The 17456-nt window shown below is 44.1% G+C and overlaps 1 protein-coding gene across 6 annotated transcripts in view; it reads right to left on the bottom strand.

The window, feature by feature from the left end:
* eea1 (early endosome antigen 1) overlaps nt 1-17456 on the bottom strand; it is an 84982-nt gene that overhangs the window by 20891 nt on the left and 46635 nt on the right. For all 6 annotated transcript variants that reach the window (XM_048610298.1, XM_048610299.1, XM_020513358.2 and 3 more), the window contains 8 exons: nt 16817-16930; nt 12897-13052; nt 10259-10398; nt 8957-9275; nt 8585-8686; nt 6670-6864; nt 6164-6346; nt 237-422 (listed from right to left, as the gene is read on the bottom strand). In XM_048610298.1, the coding sequence (XP_048466255.1) occupies nt 237-422; nt 6164-6346; nt 6670-6864; nt 8585-8686; nt 8957-9275; nt 10259-10398; nt 12897-13052; nt 16817-16930 (1395 nt within the window). The remainder of the gene's footprint in view (nt 1-236; nt 423-6163; nt 6347-6669; nt 6865-8584; nt 8687-8956; nt 9276-10258; nt 10399-12896; nt 13053-16816; nt 16931-17456) is intronic.

Below are 17456 nucleotides of genomic sequence, written 5' to 3'. Positions count from 1 at the left end.
TGGCCTGCTGTGTTCATCCAGCTCTACACCTTGTCAGACTCAAAGGGCTGAATGGTTTCCTCTTCTTTCCATACACTACCTTTGAGGTATGAAGGGAAATAATATGCAATGCAGTTTACTCTTCAGATAAAACAGAACAATGAACTTCAGGCATTGAGGAATCATCTCCAAGGTAGAACAAGGGATGGGGGTGTCAAGAGGAGAGGCAGCATGATAAAAGAATTCCTTCTACAAACCTTTTCTTTCTCTTGCTGCAGCAGAACTTTCTCCTTGTCTTTTATTATGGTTTCTCTGTTAGCCAGGTCTGCCTCCAGCGAATCTTTGGCCTTTTTCAGTTCTTGGACCATCTGGTAACTGCTGCTTGCTTGATTCCTGCTGGTGACCAGTTCCTCCTCAGCCAGGAACAACTTCTCCTCTTTAGCCTGTAGGTGAATACATGAACCAACATTCCCGTCAACTCTCACAAACCACCCACTGCCACAGGGGCTTTTATCATTCTTTCACAGCACATGGGTGTCGCTGGCAAGACATTTGTTGGCCATCCCTAATCGCCCTGAACCTATTGACTTGTTGAGCCATTTCAGAGGGAGTTAAGAGTCAGGCACATTGCTATGGGTCTGGAGTCACATATGGGGCAGAGCAGGTAAGGACAGCAGATTTCCTACCTTAAAAGACAGTAGTGAGTCAGGTGGGTTTTTACAACAAATCAATGCTGGTTTCATGGTCACCATTGAGACTAACAACATATTCCAGATTTTTATTCACTGAACTTTAAACCCTGCCAGTTCCCAGAGAAGGGGAAGCCAAACCTGCTCATTTCTACCCCAGCGTCAAAAATAACTTCCGTCGAGGGCCTTAAAAGGAACGGGGTCAGCCATGTGGCCCCTCAACATCCTTCTGTGCTGTAAACAGTCTAATAAGCCAACTGTGAGCGTGATAACTCAAAGAATTATACCATTACTCCCACTGTCCTACTCTTTCCCCTTCACCATCAAATATTCCCTTTGCAAAGATTTATCCAGTTCCATTTGGAAAGTTACTACTGAATCTGCTTCCAACAAAATAAATTGAAATAGCTCCTTTAATATAATAAGCCACCCAAAAACGGGAACATTATCAAACAAAATTTGACACAACGCTATTATGAAGGTATTAGGACAGGTGACCAAAAGATTGGTCAAATCTTCTTAAATGAGAAGCAAGGCTTAGGGAGGGATTTCCAGAACTCAGATTCAAGAAGGTGAAAATACAGCCACCAATGGTAAGTGATTAATCTGGGGACGAGCAAGAGGCCAGGATCAGAGGGGTGCAGATATCTCCTGGAGGTCCGAGGCTGAAAGCAGTTACAGCAATACAGAGGGGTTAGGCAGGGGAGGGAATTGGAAACATGGACGTGAATTTTCAAATTCAGATTCTGGTGAACTAAGAACCAATTGAACCAATGTAGGTCAGCGAGCCTGAGGGTGACAGACGATACACTTTTTATTTCTTTCGGTGCTCAGACCTCCGAGCAACTTCCAAAACTGGAAGTTAATGCATCGGCACATTGATCAGTGCGTGTGGAACTTGGGAGTAGCTGCACAACTTAGAGGGAATCTGGTGACAGGGAACAACACTCGGTCTGAGTGAAAACACAAGCAATCAATTTTTATGAATCTAATGCAGAGTGGAAGCTGAGAGGCAGCCCAGGACTGCACTGGAGCAGTCACACCTAGCAGGAACACAAGGCCTGGATGAAGGCTTCTGCAGTAGATTAGCTGAAACAGGGACAGAGTAGGGCGATGTTAGAGACAGAAAGTGACAATTTTAATGATGCTGCAGCTATGCAGTTGCGAGGGTCAAAGCTGACAACGAGATTTCACAGAGTCTGTGTCAGGCTCAGACGGTTACCAGAGAGAGGGATGCAGTCTCTGTCGTTAGAGGACAAAGGCTTCAGTTGTTCCAAACTGGAGGAAATGTTTGCTCCTGGATTTCAGACAAGGGTCTGATAGGAAGTTGTCATGTCTAAACTTTCAATAAAACATCCAGAGAATCCATTCTGCAGAGAAAAATTCTAGCCCCATTTGATGTTAACAAAGGTCTCTGTTTTTCAAACAATACACAAATAGTCTCCTGGCCTTCTGTGTTATAAACAAAGCTCCTCCTACTCTCCATTTTGAACGGGAAACAGATTTTTCCTTCTAACTAGCTCAAATGGACAAATCCCTATTACCAACATTATAAAGGCAGTAACAAGCATTCTGGGTGCTTAAACATGACTTTTACTGCCACATTGGATCATAGGAAACTGGACCAGTCGATCATTCAGTCCACTGTGCCTGTTCTACCATTCAATATGATCACAGTAGATCTTCAACCTCAAACCATTTTTCTGCACTCTCTCCACATCCCCGATACTTTTAGTTGAGAAATCTATTGATTTCCATTTTGAACACACAATGATTGAGCTTTGAAAGCCCCCAGAGTACAGAATTCCAAAGATTCATCATCCTTAATGATGAAATTCCTCCTCACCTCAGTCCTAAAAGGCCGTCCACACTTGTTCAGAGGATCTGGCTCCTGGTTCTAGATCCTCCTGCCCCAGTCAGGGGATCTTCCTTCCCGCATCTAGCCTACAGAGTCCTATAAAATTAATTCCTATGCTTCAATAAGATCACCTCTTAGTCTTCTAAACAGTAAAAATGAATAAATTAATGAATGTGTTAGAGAATCAGATGGGAGGAGGCTATTCAGCCTGTTCCCTGCTCACTGCAGGTTACCCAATACATCTCACTCCCCTGCTCTTCTCTCACAGGCCATTCCTCTTCAAAAATGTGTCCAATATCCTCGAGACTTAGCGCCACTTATCAAAATAGCACATTCCACACTACAACAACTCAGTGTAACAAAACCAAGTTGTTAACATTCCCACCCTATGGTAAGTCATTAAGAAAGTTGCCTGGTCAGTTCAGGACTCAAAGTCAGAAGATGAGTGATTAGATGAGCCTCGAGTGATAAACGAAGGATAACGAAATCCTGCATTGAAGTCTTTTTAAAAAATTTGTTCATGGGATGTGAGTGTCAGTGGCTGGGTCAGCAATTATTGCCCATCACTAATTGCCCAGAGAGTAGTTATGAATCAACCACATTACTGGGGCCTGGCCTGGCCTGGCCTGGCCGGACCAGACCAGGTAAGGATGGCAGATTTCTTTCCCTAAAGATCGAAAGGGAACCAGACGGGGTTTTAACAACAGCAGATACTGCTTACATGGTCATCAACCTAACCCTTTATTCCAGACTTTTACAGAATTCAAATTTCACCATGGTGGGATTCAGTCCTCAGACAGTATACTAATCCATGTTTCTGGATTACCAGTCCATTGCCAATACACCGCTATAGCACCACCTCCTCCTCCAAATCTTGTACTGACTGACCATCTGACAGTCAAGTATCTTCCACTGTGTAATTAATCACGTACCTTAAATACAATATCGAGTACAGCCAAACTTTAACTTGCTTCATTTGCCAGAGAAAAATCAATTTAGCTTTCCTCAAGGTCAGATTTTGTGCATGTATCCCACATAGAATGATGGAGGATACAATTAAAATGCAAATCACTTTCATTACCCGAAAAAATAATTATCAATTTGTATTCTCTCTTTGGCTGTATGCGCTAGACTTCCTGTGTGTGTAGAGTTCCAAGCCTGTTGATTAGCCAATGATTTGCTCTAATCTGTCGATTCTAGTTTCTGGGAGTGATAAACGGAGCTAGTCTGCTATATGCTGCTAGTGATGAATAGTTCAGCAGTTGCTTAAGAACAAAGGCTTCTTGCCCATTCCAGAGACTTAAGCACAGTCTGGGCGAACAGCCCAGCGCAACACCAAAGGTCTGCTGCAGTGCTGGAGATGCTGCCTCTTGGAATGAGATGTTAAACAGGAGCTCCTGTCTGTCCCTCAGCTAGATGTAAATGGTATTATTCAATGAGGAGCGAGGAGTTCTCCAGGTCAGGATAGATCCCCTAGCAAACATCAATGAAACAAATTACCCTGGTCATAATCCCACAACTGCTTGTGAGATCTTGCTTTGTAAAGGTTGCTCACCTAATTTCCTACAATGCAACAGTCATGCCATAAAACGCATTGGAGTCTCAAAGTCCAAGAATGTCATGCACATGCAGGTTAAAATAAAAAAAAAGTTATTTGGGTTAGATTTCCCAAGTGACAGGTGTGCACTAAACAATGCAGCAAGCTGTGAACTGCAAGTAGCAGACTGTTCAGAACTTGAAACAGGTAATTGCTCAGTGAAACTGCTGCATAATCGAGAGTTAGAGGGTTAAGAAGGTAAATGTCCAGACCAGTAGCTACAGCTACATGCCAGTGACTTGGCAAGGAGGATCATGGGTTATGGAACTACTCCCCAACACCCCTCAGACAGGTGCAGTGAGAGCAGAAAGGTTGGCCACAAGAAACACCACAGTCTAAGCTCCAGGACCACCAAAATACCAGCAAATCCCCATTGAAGTCCAGCAGCCCCAACTGGCTGTATATAACTCAACACTGTCACATCAAATATACAGAAACAGGCTTATGGGCCAACTAGTGTTTATAATCTGTATGTGGTTCATCTCACTAACAGCATACCCTTCCATTCCATCCTTGTACTTCTCTAGTTTCCCCTTCAATACAATTCATCTCCTTGCAGTAATGGGTTCCTGAAGCTAACAATTCAAAGAATCATTATGTCCCTCTGACTTCTCTATTGAAGCGGTTACTATTTTATAATTTTGACCCCCTCTTTTAGACACAGTACACCAGTATTAGAAAACATCAAACATACATAGTCATCATTTACACATTCCCAGCTGATTCTGAAATGATTCTCCATTCGGTTTGTGGACCAGGGTTGGGGGGAGCAGCACTGCAGCAGACAGGAATCCTGGACCTCAGAGATGGTGTTCCTCAGCCAGCCTCTTTGGGACAAAAGGAACAGGTTTGGGTCTCAGGAAGTGGGAGACACAGGCCGTGCGAGACTTGAATTAATCTCTCGGTGCTGCAAGTTTTGAAAGGTCCATTTGCACCACCAGCCCTCCTTCTAGTTTGCCACTCAACAGAGGGGTTCCGATTCTGCTCCAACACATTTTGTTCGAACATGCCGCAACGAACACATCATTCTTGATGAACAGTAGCACAGGAAAGTGGCTCAGACTAGCAGCTGCTACAAGTCAGGCATCAGCAGCCGGGAAGAAGAGACAGAGAGAGAAAGATCCACAAACAGGCTCTGATCTTCTAGTGTAAATCCAGAATTGCTGCTTAATGCCATGGGGTCATTCCTACCAATTACTAAAAAGTATTACGTGGAATTAACAATGGAGTAGAAATCCAACACTGATCACTGTAGGTGTTAGGGGCTTTCCACACTTTCAGGTGGCCCTAGCACATGCCTGAAATGAACAGCAGTCTCTGCTCTGGATTGAAAGGTGGGCCTTGTTTCATAAGAAAAATAACTTGTATTTCTCTAATGCCTTGTACTGCCTCAAGATATCCCAAAACACTTTGTGGCCAATGATGTACTCTTTACAGTACCATCACTGTTGTAACACAGGAAATAAAACACAGCAAGCTCCCACGAGCAGCAAAACAATAATGGCCAGATAATCTGTTTCAGAGATATCATGGGAAAAATGGTCATGCTTTCCGTTAAGTAAGAACTCCCTGATAATTTCTACTCGACAAGACAGCAAACAGGACCTTGATTTAATGCCTCAACCAAAAATCAACACCTTGCACACAACAGCGTACTCACAATGCTGCACTGGAGAATTAACCTGGATTACTTGGCTCATTTGTGGATGAGAATGTGAACTGTGACCCAGGCAAAAGTGCTATTCCCCCTCAGCCACACGTGGCTGGAACATACATAGTTGGATCAATATGACTGTAAACTTGCTGGAATTTGTTCTGTGTATCCTTCCTGGTCATTTCTCAGGCCACAATCTGACATGAATATCAGGCAAAGAATCATACAGTATAGAAAATGGGCTGAAGGGCATCGAGTCATTGATGGGGCAGCTGGAGATCACTGAAGGAACAAGCAGACCAAACCGTACCCTTACTAGAACCAAGAGCTGACACATCAATCCCACATCCCTCTCCTGAGAAGCAGGGGGAGATTAATCAGTTCACCTTCAAGTCGTGTCTGGTTGAAGACAGTTCAGACTCTTTCCCGTAAATGTCTGACTGAAGCTTGGCTAAGTTGGTTTGAGAGGCTTCGAAATCCTTCTGCAGCTCAGATAGCTTCCCATCTTTCATTGCCAGCTGCTCACTCTGCACTGCCACCTGCTGCTGCAGCTTTGACAGTGTATCAACCTGAACCAAAAATAGAAAACAGAGGTGGGGGTGAGACAGAAAGACACCAATCTGGGGGAGAGCAAGAGCGAGTGACAGCGCGAGCGATTCAGCACAAGCGAGAGAGAAAGAATGGTGTGGAACGAAAGGAGGGTGAAAACGAGAAAATCGGAAAAACAAGAGAGTGAGCAAGCAGGGGTTGGGGGGGAGAACGAGACAGCAAAGGTGAGGGGAAAATGAGAGAGTGATGGGGGGAACATGTAAGAATTGGGGGAGGAATTGAGAGATTGAGAGGGGGGAAAGAAAAAATAGATTCATTGCTACAAGCTCCTAAAATGACATACCTTTTGAGAAAGTTCCAGTTTTAAGTCATTGAGCTCGGCTTCATATTCCGTCTTTTGCTGCTCCTGATATTGCTGTGATTCTTTCAGTTTTGTCTGGAGTTGCTGCTCACTTTTCTGTTTCTCCTTCAAACCTTCCTGCAGCTTGGTCATTTGGGCTGTTAACCCATCAGCGCTGGCTTTTAGCTGCTTCTCGGCCTGAAACAAAAAGAATCATCACTAAAACTTCAATCACACACATCCAGCACATACTCCATCCCAACAGTTCAATTGATTTGATAGGGAACGTGCATCTTTAACCCCAAGTGTTCAGTTGCCTGTTCTTTACGCTCCTTCTTTGTCCTAATGTCAATTTATGTCTGGTTACACTCCTGTGATAGTGCTTTGGGATTCAGGATTCTTACTACCTCAAAAGCACTATTTAAATGACAACGGGATCCACAAATGTTTCAAAATCATATTAACACCTTGGGTTCAAAAACAACTCATCAAACTTACAAAGTAGGAGACAGGAATCTGATTCTCAGCAGACAGCCCAGAAGCTGCTGAGAGACAGTTGGGACACAGCATCATAATCACCAGAACAACAGAAGCTGAAGAAACACGGACAAGTGGGAATAACTGAATTTAAGCAGGCAGCGTGCAGTGAAATTACGCCCTAAAACAGGGCTGCAAAAATCAAAGGGGGTTCAGGAAATTGAACATTCAGTGGATCAAGCAAATGGAAGAACAACATGAGTCTGTTTAGCCTCTCAAGCCTGTTTTGTCATTCATTCAGTTCATGGCTGACCTGTACCTCAGCTCTATTTAACTGGTCATTACATGATATGTCTGGATACTCTGAGGCCACAAACATCTATGCATCTCAATCTTGCAAGTTTTAATCAACTTCCAGCCTTGACAATCTTTCAGAGGACAAGTGTCCCAGTTTTCCTCGACCAGTTGGATGGACAAGTCCTCCTGATTGGAGTGCAAAACAGTGTGCCTCTGAGTTTATGATCATAGAGACTGATTGTGAACCAGTTTTTCAAGGAGTAGCAACAAATGGAAGAGGTTGAGGAGGGGAATTGGGATATTGTAGCTGAAGGCACTATTAAAGCTGATGATGTGCAAGAGCACAGGGTTGGAGTGTGGATATTTTGGAGGGTTTTTGGAGTTGGACGTGGTTACAGAGATGGAATTCAGAATATTTCCCACTGCAGTCATGCCTACGCAATGCAAAAGCAGCTCAGTTAATCTCAGTGGGGCTGATTCCTCATAGCCCTGCAAATCTCTCACTTCCAATGTTCACACCTCTTTAAACTACATGTTCCTGTTATGTGCATCTGAGATTTTACCACTAATTTGACAGCAGCACCACCAACAGTTCTGTAAAAAGGACTCAAGCCAAAAGTGCGATTTGAAAAAAAAATGAAGAACAGAACGAGCTAAAATTTAGTGAGATCACAACGCAGCATTACAACACACTCAAAGCATTCACAACAAAATTAAAACATCTTTTTAAAAACAGAAACACGAGTTGTTGAAATATCAGAAGTAGCTTTTTCTAGTTCTGACCCAACATATTAAACTTGTTTCTTTAACCTCAGATGCCGCCGAGCCTGCTGAATTTCTTGGCACTTCCAGTTTGTATTTCACACACCCACCGTCTCTGGCATTTCCCTCTACCGTGTAGCCAGAGTGTACAGCAACCCCAGCTGACAGAATCTCTCACGACATACTGTCTACGTTAAAAACTGCTCTAATCGCAGCCTGCTCTCTGGCAATCAAAGTCACTTGTCAATTGGGTGAAGACCTGCAGAGTTAGTTACTGAATTATGAGACCCCTGTTCGCAGGGTGAACAGACAAGAAAATCCTACAGATCGGGCACATTTACGATAAGTACATTCAACATAAGCATAATCCCATCTGGCTCACCTCCTCCTTCCTTTGCACCAAACTCTTCAGCTCATTCACTTCATTGGTTGCACTCTCAAACTTTTTCTGCAACTCCTGTTTGACGTGCTCATACGATTTCTCCTAAACAAATAGGAAATAGGATCAGTTATTTCTAAAAGAATGAAAGCGACACCTCCCCCACCTCCCCAACACAGGTGCGCAAGGCTCTGTCCTCTTGTGAAAACTGTTCATGTTTGCAGATTCAGACTAGTCTACAGCATTCAAACGATTAACAGAGTGGGATGTAAATAAAGTACATGCTGATCTTGCCAGAGATACACACTTCCCAAGAATGATTCTTGTTGAATATCCAAGCTATATACATTTACATAGCAGCTAGCACACACTGACCTTTTCGTCGTGGGTAGCTTTCATCAGATGCCGCTCCTTCTCCAATTCTGCTCGTGTTTCTGCGAGAGCCTTTGAGGCCTGGGCAAGGTCTTGCTTAGTTTGCTTCAGCTCCTTGGATGAAGCCTCCTTCTCCAATCTGAGCCCTGTCAGCTCTCCCTGCAGTCTGCCCTCGCTCTCTGTTTTAGTCTTTACCTCCTCCTTCAGCTTCTCAAGCCCCTGGCCCAGTTCAGCTCGTTCTTTGTCCAACTCCAGCACCTTTTTCTGAGCCTGGTCCAAGGCCTCTGATTTCTCCTGCAGTTCCTGCCTTACACCACACACACTGGAAACAAGGAAACGTTAGTCTCAAACTGGGTTGCTTTTTAACAAATTAATTTCACATCCATTTGCAGGTCAGATTCCATGCATCACCATGGTCAATACACTGAAAATATTCATTTCTTGCTCAATGCGCAAGGCCTCGAGCTGTGATTCTCTCTCTGTTTAGCCTTTGAAGTATTCTGAGATTTGAAACAATTCCACATGATCCAATGAAGTTTAAGGCTGTGGAATTAAAGGGACAGTGAAGGGAAGGTGGATAAAGAATTGGCAGACACATAACAGAATGTGGCTCTGATCAGCTACTTTCAGACTGGAGGGCACTGTTGCTCCTCCAGGCTTTATATGAGGACCCAAACTTAAAAGTGAAAGTCCTCAATAGGTCTGGCAATATCTAGGGACACAGAAATGGACAGAGAAGAGTGTGTCAGTCAGCAATGCTATGGAACTGACTGGGAGGAGCATACAGCAAGTCCGGATCATTTGTGAAGCAGACTGGGAGAATGGACAGACAGGAGAAGGGCAGCAGTGAGAGGAGATAAAAACCAGCAGCAGACAGCCCCTTCTACCTCTTTCTATCTGTCAGAGTCAAACTGTGATGTCACAGGAAACAGGTAGGTGACTAGTGGAGATTTCTTCTCTATCTTTTTCGTTGGCCAACAGTGATTTAAATCAGGAGACATTACTACATTTGAAGAGTACAGTTAGAAAATTCACTTCTAAAATATGTAAAATTTAACTAATTTATTAGAATAGAAATGGTGATGTTTAGCAGCTGTGGTATGAGAGAGCTCATGAACACTTGTGTGATCCACAGTGACCACAGCTTCAGCACATACTGTCGCTCGAGGAACTTTGAGCTGGGAAGCAGGGCTAGCCGATAGGTCTTTGAAAGAATTGGTACAGACAGGAGCTGAATGACCTCTTTCTGTGTATTAAGTTTCTAACCCAGCAACTACAGAAGCAAACAATAATTTCACTCCTTACATTTCTTTATCAGCCTTGAGCTGTTGGTTCAGGTCTTTGATTTGCTTCTCACGAGCAGAGTGCTGTTTCTGGAGCTGGTTTCGGTCATCTCGGGCCTGTTTCTCACTTGTCTCGGCCTTTGTAATGTCCAATTCCAGTTTCTAAAAGAAACAGCCTCATTACTACACAGTCGTGACTGCTTCAGCAGTCTCTATGTATAACCACTCGTCATGCAAACAAAGATGAGATACAGCAAAACTTGGTTTTAATAGGCACTCTCGATAAACTGGCAAAAATTATATACCGCAAAGTTTACTGGATTATCGTAATCTCCACGATCCAGAGTAGTCAGCGAGGGTGTGAACGAGAAGGTTCTCTGCCAGTAAGTTTTAATTAAGGCCAAGTTGTATTATTATTTAAATGATATATGCTGTAAATGAAGTATAACAGTGATGTGCATACCTCCTGCTTAGTGTGTGCTTTTACAATGATTATGCTGTCCCCTTGACCAACCAGAACATTTGATCAACTGGCATATTCCTGACCCCAGACATGCTGATTAATAAAAAGTTTGCTGTACTTCTACTTACAGCACTAACATAGAGCAGTGTGAAATGAAATTTGGTTTAAACTTACAAAAACGGTCAAAACATCTTATTATATATTTTGACTTTTTGTTGCCTTTACTGCAGTCATCTGTTGTAGTATCTTTGTTGGATGAAGTGATTGCAGGTCATTAACCATTTAGGTTTGGGCTGACAAGTGTCAAGTAATAATCATGCCTCACAACTGGTAGGCAACAAACACCTCCAACAAGATCGAATCTAACCACTGCCCCTTTCCATTCCATTACTATTACTGAACTTCCCATTATCAATGTTCTGGAGGTTACCACTGACCAGAAACTGAACTGGGCTATCTACATCATTAGAACAGCTGAGCAGAGGCTAGGATTCCTGCAGCCACCTCCTGACTCCCCAAAACCTGTCCACAACTACAAGGCACAGGTCGGGAGTGTGATAGAATACTCCCCACTTGCTGGATGATGTGTCATAACACTTCTGAACAGGTTCATTTCAGAAAATGGATTCTTATGGTGTAGTGGTAGTGTCCCTACCTCTGGACCAGAAGGCCTAGGTTCAAGTCCCAACTGGTCTATAGGTGTGCCATGACATATCTGAATAGGTTGTTGAAAAATATCTACGCTGAGTGATTAAAACAAAAGTGACACAGATTAATTATACACTGAGAAGCAAAGATTTAATTCTCTTTACATCAGAGAAAACTAAGGGGAAATTTTAACAAATGTTCAATATCAAAAGGTTTAGATAAATAGAGGCTAGCAATCCTTCAGCGATTAACTAACCTTCTGGCAACCCAAAGCCTGTGATGGAATACTCCCCACTTGCGTGAATGAGTGCGGCTTCAACAACACTCAAGAAGCTTGACACCATCTAGGACAAAGCAGCCGCTTGATTGGCCTCACATTCACTAACATTCACTCTCTCCACCACTGATGCTGAGTAGTAGCAGTGTGTACTATCTACTCCTAAGGTTCCTTAGAAGCACCTCCCAAACCCACAACTATTACCACCTAGAAGGGCAGGGGCAGCAAATACACCCTCTGCACCACCCCTTCCCCTCCAAGCCACTCACCATCCTGACTTGGAAATATATTGCCATGCCTTCACTATCACTGGGTCAAAATCCTGGAAATCCCCCCACACTGAGATTGTAGGTCTACCCACAGCACCCAGGTTTGATTCTGCCCTCAGGTGACTGTGAGGAGTTTACACACTTCTCCCCGTGGGTTTGCTTCCACAATCTAAAAGTGTGCAGGTTAAGTGGATAGGCCATGGTAAATTGCTCATAGTGCTCAGGGATGTGCAGGCTGGGTGGATTAGCCATGGGAAATGCAGGGTTACAGGGACGGGGTAGAGGGGTGAATCTGGGTGGGATGCTCTTCAGAGGGTTGGTGTGGACTCAATGGGCCAAATGGACCCCTTCCACATTGTAGGGATTCTAATGAATTTAGGGTGGCATGGTGGCTCAGTGGTTAGCACTGCTGCCTCACAGCAACAGGGAGGTGGGTTCAATTCCAGCCTCGGGTGACTGTCTGCATGGAGTTTGCACATTCTCCCCATGTCTCCGTGGGTTTCTTCCAGGTGCTCCAGTTTCCTCCCACAGTCCAAAGATGTGAAGGTTAGGTGGACTAGCCATGCTAAATTGTCCATAGTGTCTAGGGACGTGCAGGCTAGGTGGGTTAGACATGGAAAATGCAGGGTTACAGGGAAAGGGTAGTGGGGTGCGAGTCTGGGTGGGTTGCTCTTCGGAGTGAGGACATAGACTTGTTGAGCCAAATAGCCTGTTCCCAGACTGTAGGGATTCTATGGATTCTAACTAGGGATGGACAATATAGGGTGGCCCTGCCACTGACACCACTTATCCCATGAATGAATAAAGTAATCGGCTTAAGTGATATGAAACGTTCACATCAATAATAAGTTTCAGAAAATAAAATAGAGCCAATTTCTCAGTTCCCAAGCTTACACAGTATTGACAACTCAACGGAGCACTGACATTAACGCTCCAATTCCTCAGAGTAAATCATTTTTATAAACTTTAGAATGGAGTTTGTTTCTGTATATTTGCTACAGACCTTAATCTGCGTTCCCAGTTGTTCTATTGTGTGTTCGGAGGTTAGTTGCTTCTCCTTGTATTCTTTAAGGCAGCTGTCCAGTTCAGTACAATACTCCGTCTTCTCAGTGAGTTTTGCTGCTGTCTGCTCCAGTTGAGCCTGAGCCTTGACCAACTCCTGGACGAATACAAAATGTTGTTACAGTCACTTTAGAAAAATCAACTTCCATTTCCTCAATTTCTTTCATGACTAACAGAAATAACAGCACATTTTACAGAAAAGAAACAAAAACAGAAGTTGCTGGAAAAGCTCAGCAGGTCCGGCAGTGTCTGTGAAGAGAAAATCAGAGTTAATGTTTCAGGTCCGGTGACCCTACCTCTGAAAAGGAAGTTGTTTTGAAGCGTGGTCACGGCTGAAATGTAGAAAGTATGGCAGCCAATTTTCACACAGCACGCACCCACATACAACAATGTTGAGGGATAAATAGTGGCCAGGGCTTTTGGGATAACTCAGCTGCTCGCCTTCAAAATGGCGCTGAGGGATCTTTTAGATCACCAATGCAAGCATTTGGGCGGACGGTTGAACTTCTCATCCCGAAGTTGGCACCTTTGACAGTGCCGTACTCCCTCTGTATGGCAGTGGTGTGGCAGCCTTGATTGTTGTGCTGAAGGACTGGAGTGGGATCTGAACCTAGAACCACAAGGTTCAGGGAAACACTGTTGCCAACTGGGTCATGACTGCTACAGGACAACAGTAACTTCAATTTATATAGCATCACTGACAAGCTAAAAAATATTTCAGGTGTTTCAAAGGAGCATGAAAAAGCACACAAGGAGATATTAGACCGACTGACCAAAACCTTGATCAGAGTGCGCTTGCAATATAGTGGTAGTGGCTCTACATTTGAGCCAGGAGGACCAAGTTCAAGTCTCACCCACTCCAGAGGGTTCTCACAACATCTCTGAACAGATCGGCTTCTGGGTAGGGAAAGGTAAAATTCCCTAAATTTCGTGTTAAACTAAAGATTTACAATAAAACCCTTCTATACCTCTAAAGTGTTTCGTTACCTAATTCGCCATATGATATTAGGCCGTCAAACAACTTTCACTGACTCAGCCAATGAACCTATCGTACGTGCTGAATTCTAACTTTGAGTTTACAATCCCTTTTGTTCTGAAAGAGAAGTTTCAAAGCAAATGCTACATACATGCAGTAATAACAGATTGATCTTGCTTTCAACTTTAAGCATCTTTTAATGTTTTATCTGAAACTTTAGCTAATAACTATCAGCTTTTTACTGTCTAACATTCAGGAACAATCGTATTTTTTAATATAATTTATTAATTTTGTATAACGTGGGCGTTGCTGGCGGGGCCAGCATTTATTGCCTGTCCCTAGATGCCCTTGAGAAGGTGTATAGTGAGCTGCCTTCTTGAACAGCTGCAGTGTACCTGCTGTGGGTTGACCCACAATGCCATTCAGGAGGGATTTCCAGGATTTTGACCCAGCGACAGTGAAGGAACGTCAATATATTTCCAAGTCAGAATGGTGAGTGGCTTGGAGGGGAACTTGCAGGTAGTGCAAGTTGCTGCCCTTGTCCTTCTAGATGGAAGTGGTCGTGGGTTTGGAAGGTGCTGTCTGAGGATCTTCTGTGAATTCCTGCAGTGTATCTTGTAGATAGTACACACTGCTGCTACTCAGCATCGGTGGTGGAGGGAGTAGATGTTTGTGGATGTGGTGCCAATCAAGCGGCTGCTTTGTCCTGGATGGAGTCAAGCTTCTTAAGCGTTGTTGGGGCTGCTCCCATCCAGGCAAGTGGGGAGCATTCCATCACATTCCTGACTTGTGCCTTGTAGATGATGGACAGGCTGTGGGGAGTCAGGAGGTGAGTTACTCGCTGCAGTATTCCCAGACTCTGGCCTGCTCTTGCAGTCACTGTGTTTATGCGGTGAGTCTAGTTGAGTTTCTGATCAACGATAACTCCCAGGATGTTGCTAGTGGGGGATTCAGCTATGGTAACACCATTGAACGTCAAGGGGCGGCGGTTAGATTGTCTCTTATAGGTGATGGTCATAGCCTGGCATTTGTGTAGCGTGAATGTCATTTGCCACGTGTCAGCCCAAGCCTGGATATTGTCCAGATCTTGTTGCATTTGGACACAGACTGCTTCGGTATCTGTTCAGCACCATTCATGACTCCTCATTGTGCAATCATCAGAGATCATCCCCACTTCTGACCTTATTATGGAGGGAAGGTTATTGATGAAGCAACTGAAGATGGTTGAGCCTAGGACACTACCCTGAGGAATTCCTGCAGAAATGTCCTGGAGCTGAGATGACTGACCTCCAACAACCACAACCATCTTCCTATGTGCGAGGTATGATTCCAACCACTGGAGAGTTTGTCCCCGATACCTAACGATTCCAGTTTTGATTGGACTCCTTGATTCCACACACTGTCAAACGCAGCCTTGATTTCAAGGGCTGTCACTCGCACCTCACCTCTGCAATTCAGTTCTTTTGTCCATGTTGGAACCAAGGCTGTAGTGAGTTCAGGAGCTGAGTGGCCCTGGCGGAACCCAAACTGGGCATCACTGAGCAGGTTATTGCTGAGCAGGTGCTGCTTGATAGCACTGTTGATGACCCCTTCCATCACTTTACTGCTGATCGAGAGGAGGCCGATAGGGTGGTAATTGGCCGGGTTGGATTTGTCCTGCTTTTTATGTACAGGACATGCTTGGGCAATTTTACACATTGTCGGGTAGATACCACTGTTGTAGCTGTACTGGAACAGCTTGGCTAGGGGAGCAGCAAGTTCTGGAGCACAAGTCTTCAGTACTATTGCCGGAATGTTGTCAGGGCCCATAGCATTTGCAGTATCCAGAGTCTCCAGCTGTTTCTTGATATCACGTGGAGTGTTACCAAATTGGCTGAAGACTGGTAACTGTAATGCTGGGGACCACTGGAGGAGGCCGAAATGGATCATCCACTCAGCACTTCTGGCTGAAGATTGCTGCGAATGTTTCAGCCTTGTCTTTTGCACTGATGTGCTGGGCTCTTCCATCATTGAGGGTGGGGATATTTATGGAGCCTCCTCCTCCAGTGAGCTGTTTAATCATCCACCACCATTCATGACTGGATGTGGCAAGACTGCAGAGCTTAGATCTGATCAGTTGGTTGTGGGATCACTTAGCTCTGTCTATCACTTGTTGCTTTCGCTGTTTGGCGTGCAAGTCCTGTTTGGTGGCTTCACCAGGTTGACACCTCATCTTCTGGTATGCCTGGTGCTGCTCCTGGCATGCCGTCCTGCACTCTCCACTGAACCAGGGTTGATCCCCCTCGGCCCAAAACGTCAGCCTTTCTGCTCCTAGGCCTGCTGTGTTCATCCAGCTCTGCACCTTGTTGTCTCAGATTCTCCAGCATCTGCAGTTCCTACTACCTCTGTAAAAATTCCCAGTTCACAGGCCACTGTGTGGGCATGCCTGGCGTAGTTGGGACATACGACTTTCCCGAACTTTACACAGCATGCTGTAAATTAAAGTCAGCCACGCTTAGGTTGCTTTTATTTTGCATAACCCAAATAGCCGCTGTAGCTTTGGAATCACACATATCTGTGTTAGTACTGATATTATTTAACATGTACTTCTGAAGAAAGAATGCAAGTTAGTTATTCATAAACGATGTATTCATTTTAAATCCACACGAGCCTCTTGCAAAATGTGTTTCTGTTATAAACTTGGGCATATCAATTTCAGACACAAATTAAATTGTTAATTTATCACAAGGTAACTAAACATCCTTGCTGTTTATGCTATGGCACCACAACTGGCAGGAGTGTGTAATTCTAATTGTGACATGTTTACATATGCAGTTTCCATTGTATTGCAGACTTAGGAATTTAGCATGGAGAGATAAAAGAAAGAATGCATCCAAATCCAGTACCTGTTCTTTATCCTGAAGGGCATGCTTGGCAGTTTCTAAATGGTTTTCCAGGTCAGCTCTTTGTGCGGTTTTGGATGCTTCTGCAGACAGCAGCAGCTCAGTTTTTCCCTTGACCTGGAAAATTTAAGAAAACATGAATTACCAAGACAGCTAGCCCCACCCCCAGGGATCAGAATGGCTCATTTAATTCTGGGGCTGGTACATAGGAGCAGGAGGCAGGCAGTCAGCACCTCAAGCCTGCTCTGCAACCAAATTAGATCAAGTTCGATCTGCACCTCAATTCCATGTAGCTGTTTTTGTTCCACAGCTCCTTATAAAACATGCTCTGCAAAAATCTACTCATTTCACGCTTTAGCATTTCAGCAGCCACAGCCTTTTGGAGGAGAGATCTAGACTTCCACTGCCCTTTCTGCGATAAAAGTGCTTCCAGATTTCATTATAAACTAGTCTAAATTGAATAAGAATGAAACATTTTGTTTATTTCTACCATACGAAATTAAGAAGATATCCAGTTCAGAACAGGAGGAAACCTCAAGTCAGAGTAGTTGAGTGCATTGCCCTACTCAGTTGTGAACCGTTTTGCAAACAGGTTGAATTTGTGGAAATATCTTCTAAAGCAAATTGAAACCAAAAAAAGCAA

This window comes from Rhincodon typus, chromosome 22 (genome assembly GCF_021869965.1).
Source record: "Rhincodon typus isolate 14 chromosome 22, sRhiTyp1.1, whole genome shotgun sequence".
NCBI lineage: Eukaryota > Metazoa > Chordata > Chondrichthyes > Orectolobiformes > Rhincodontidae > Rhincodon > Rhincodon typus.
The sequence above is the reverse complement of the archived record's forward strand: the minus strand, read 5'-3'. Positions and strand labels throughout refer to the sequence as shown.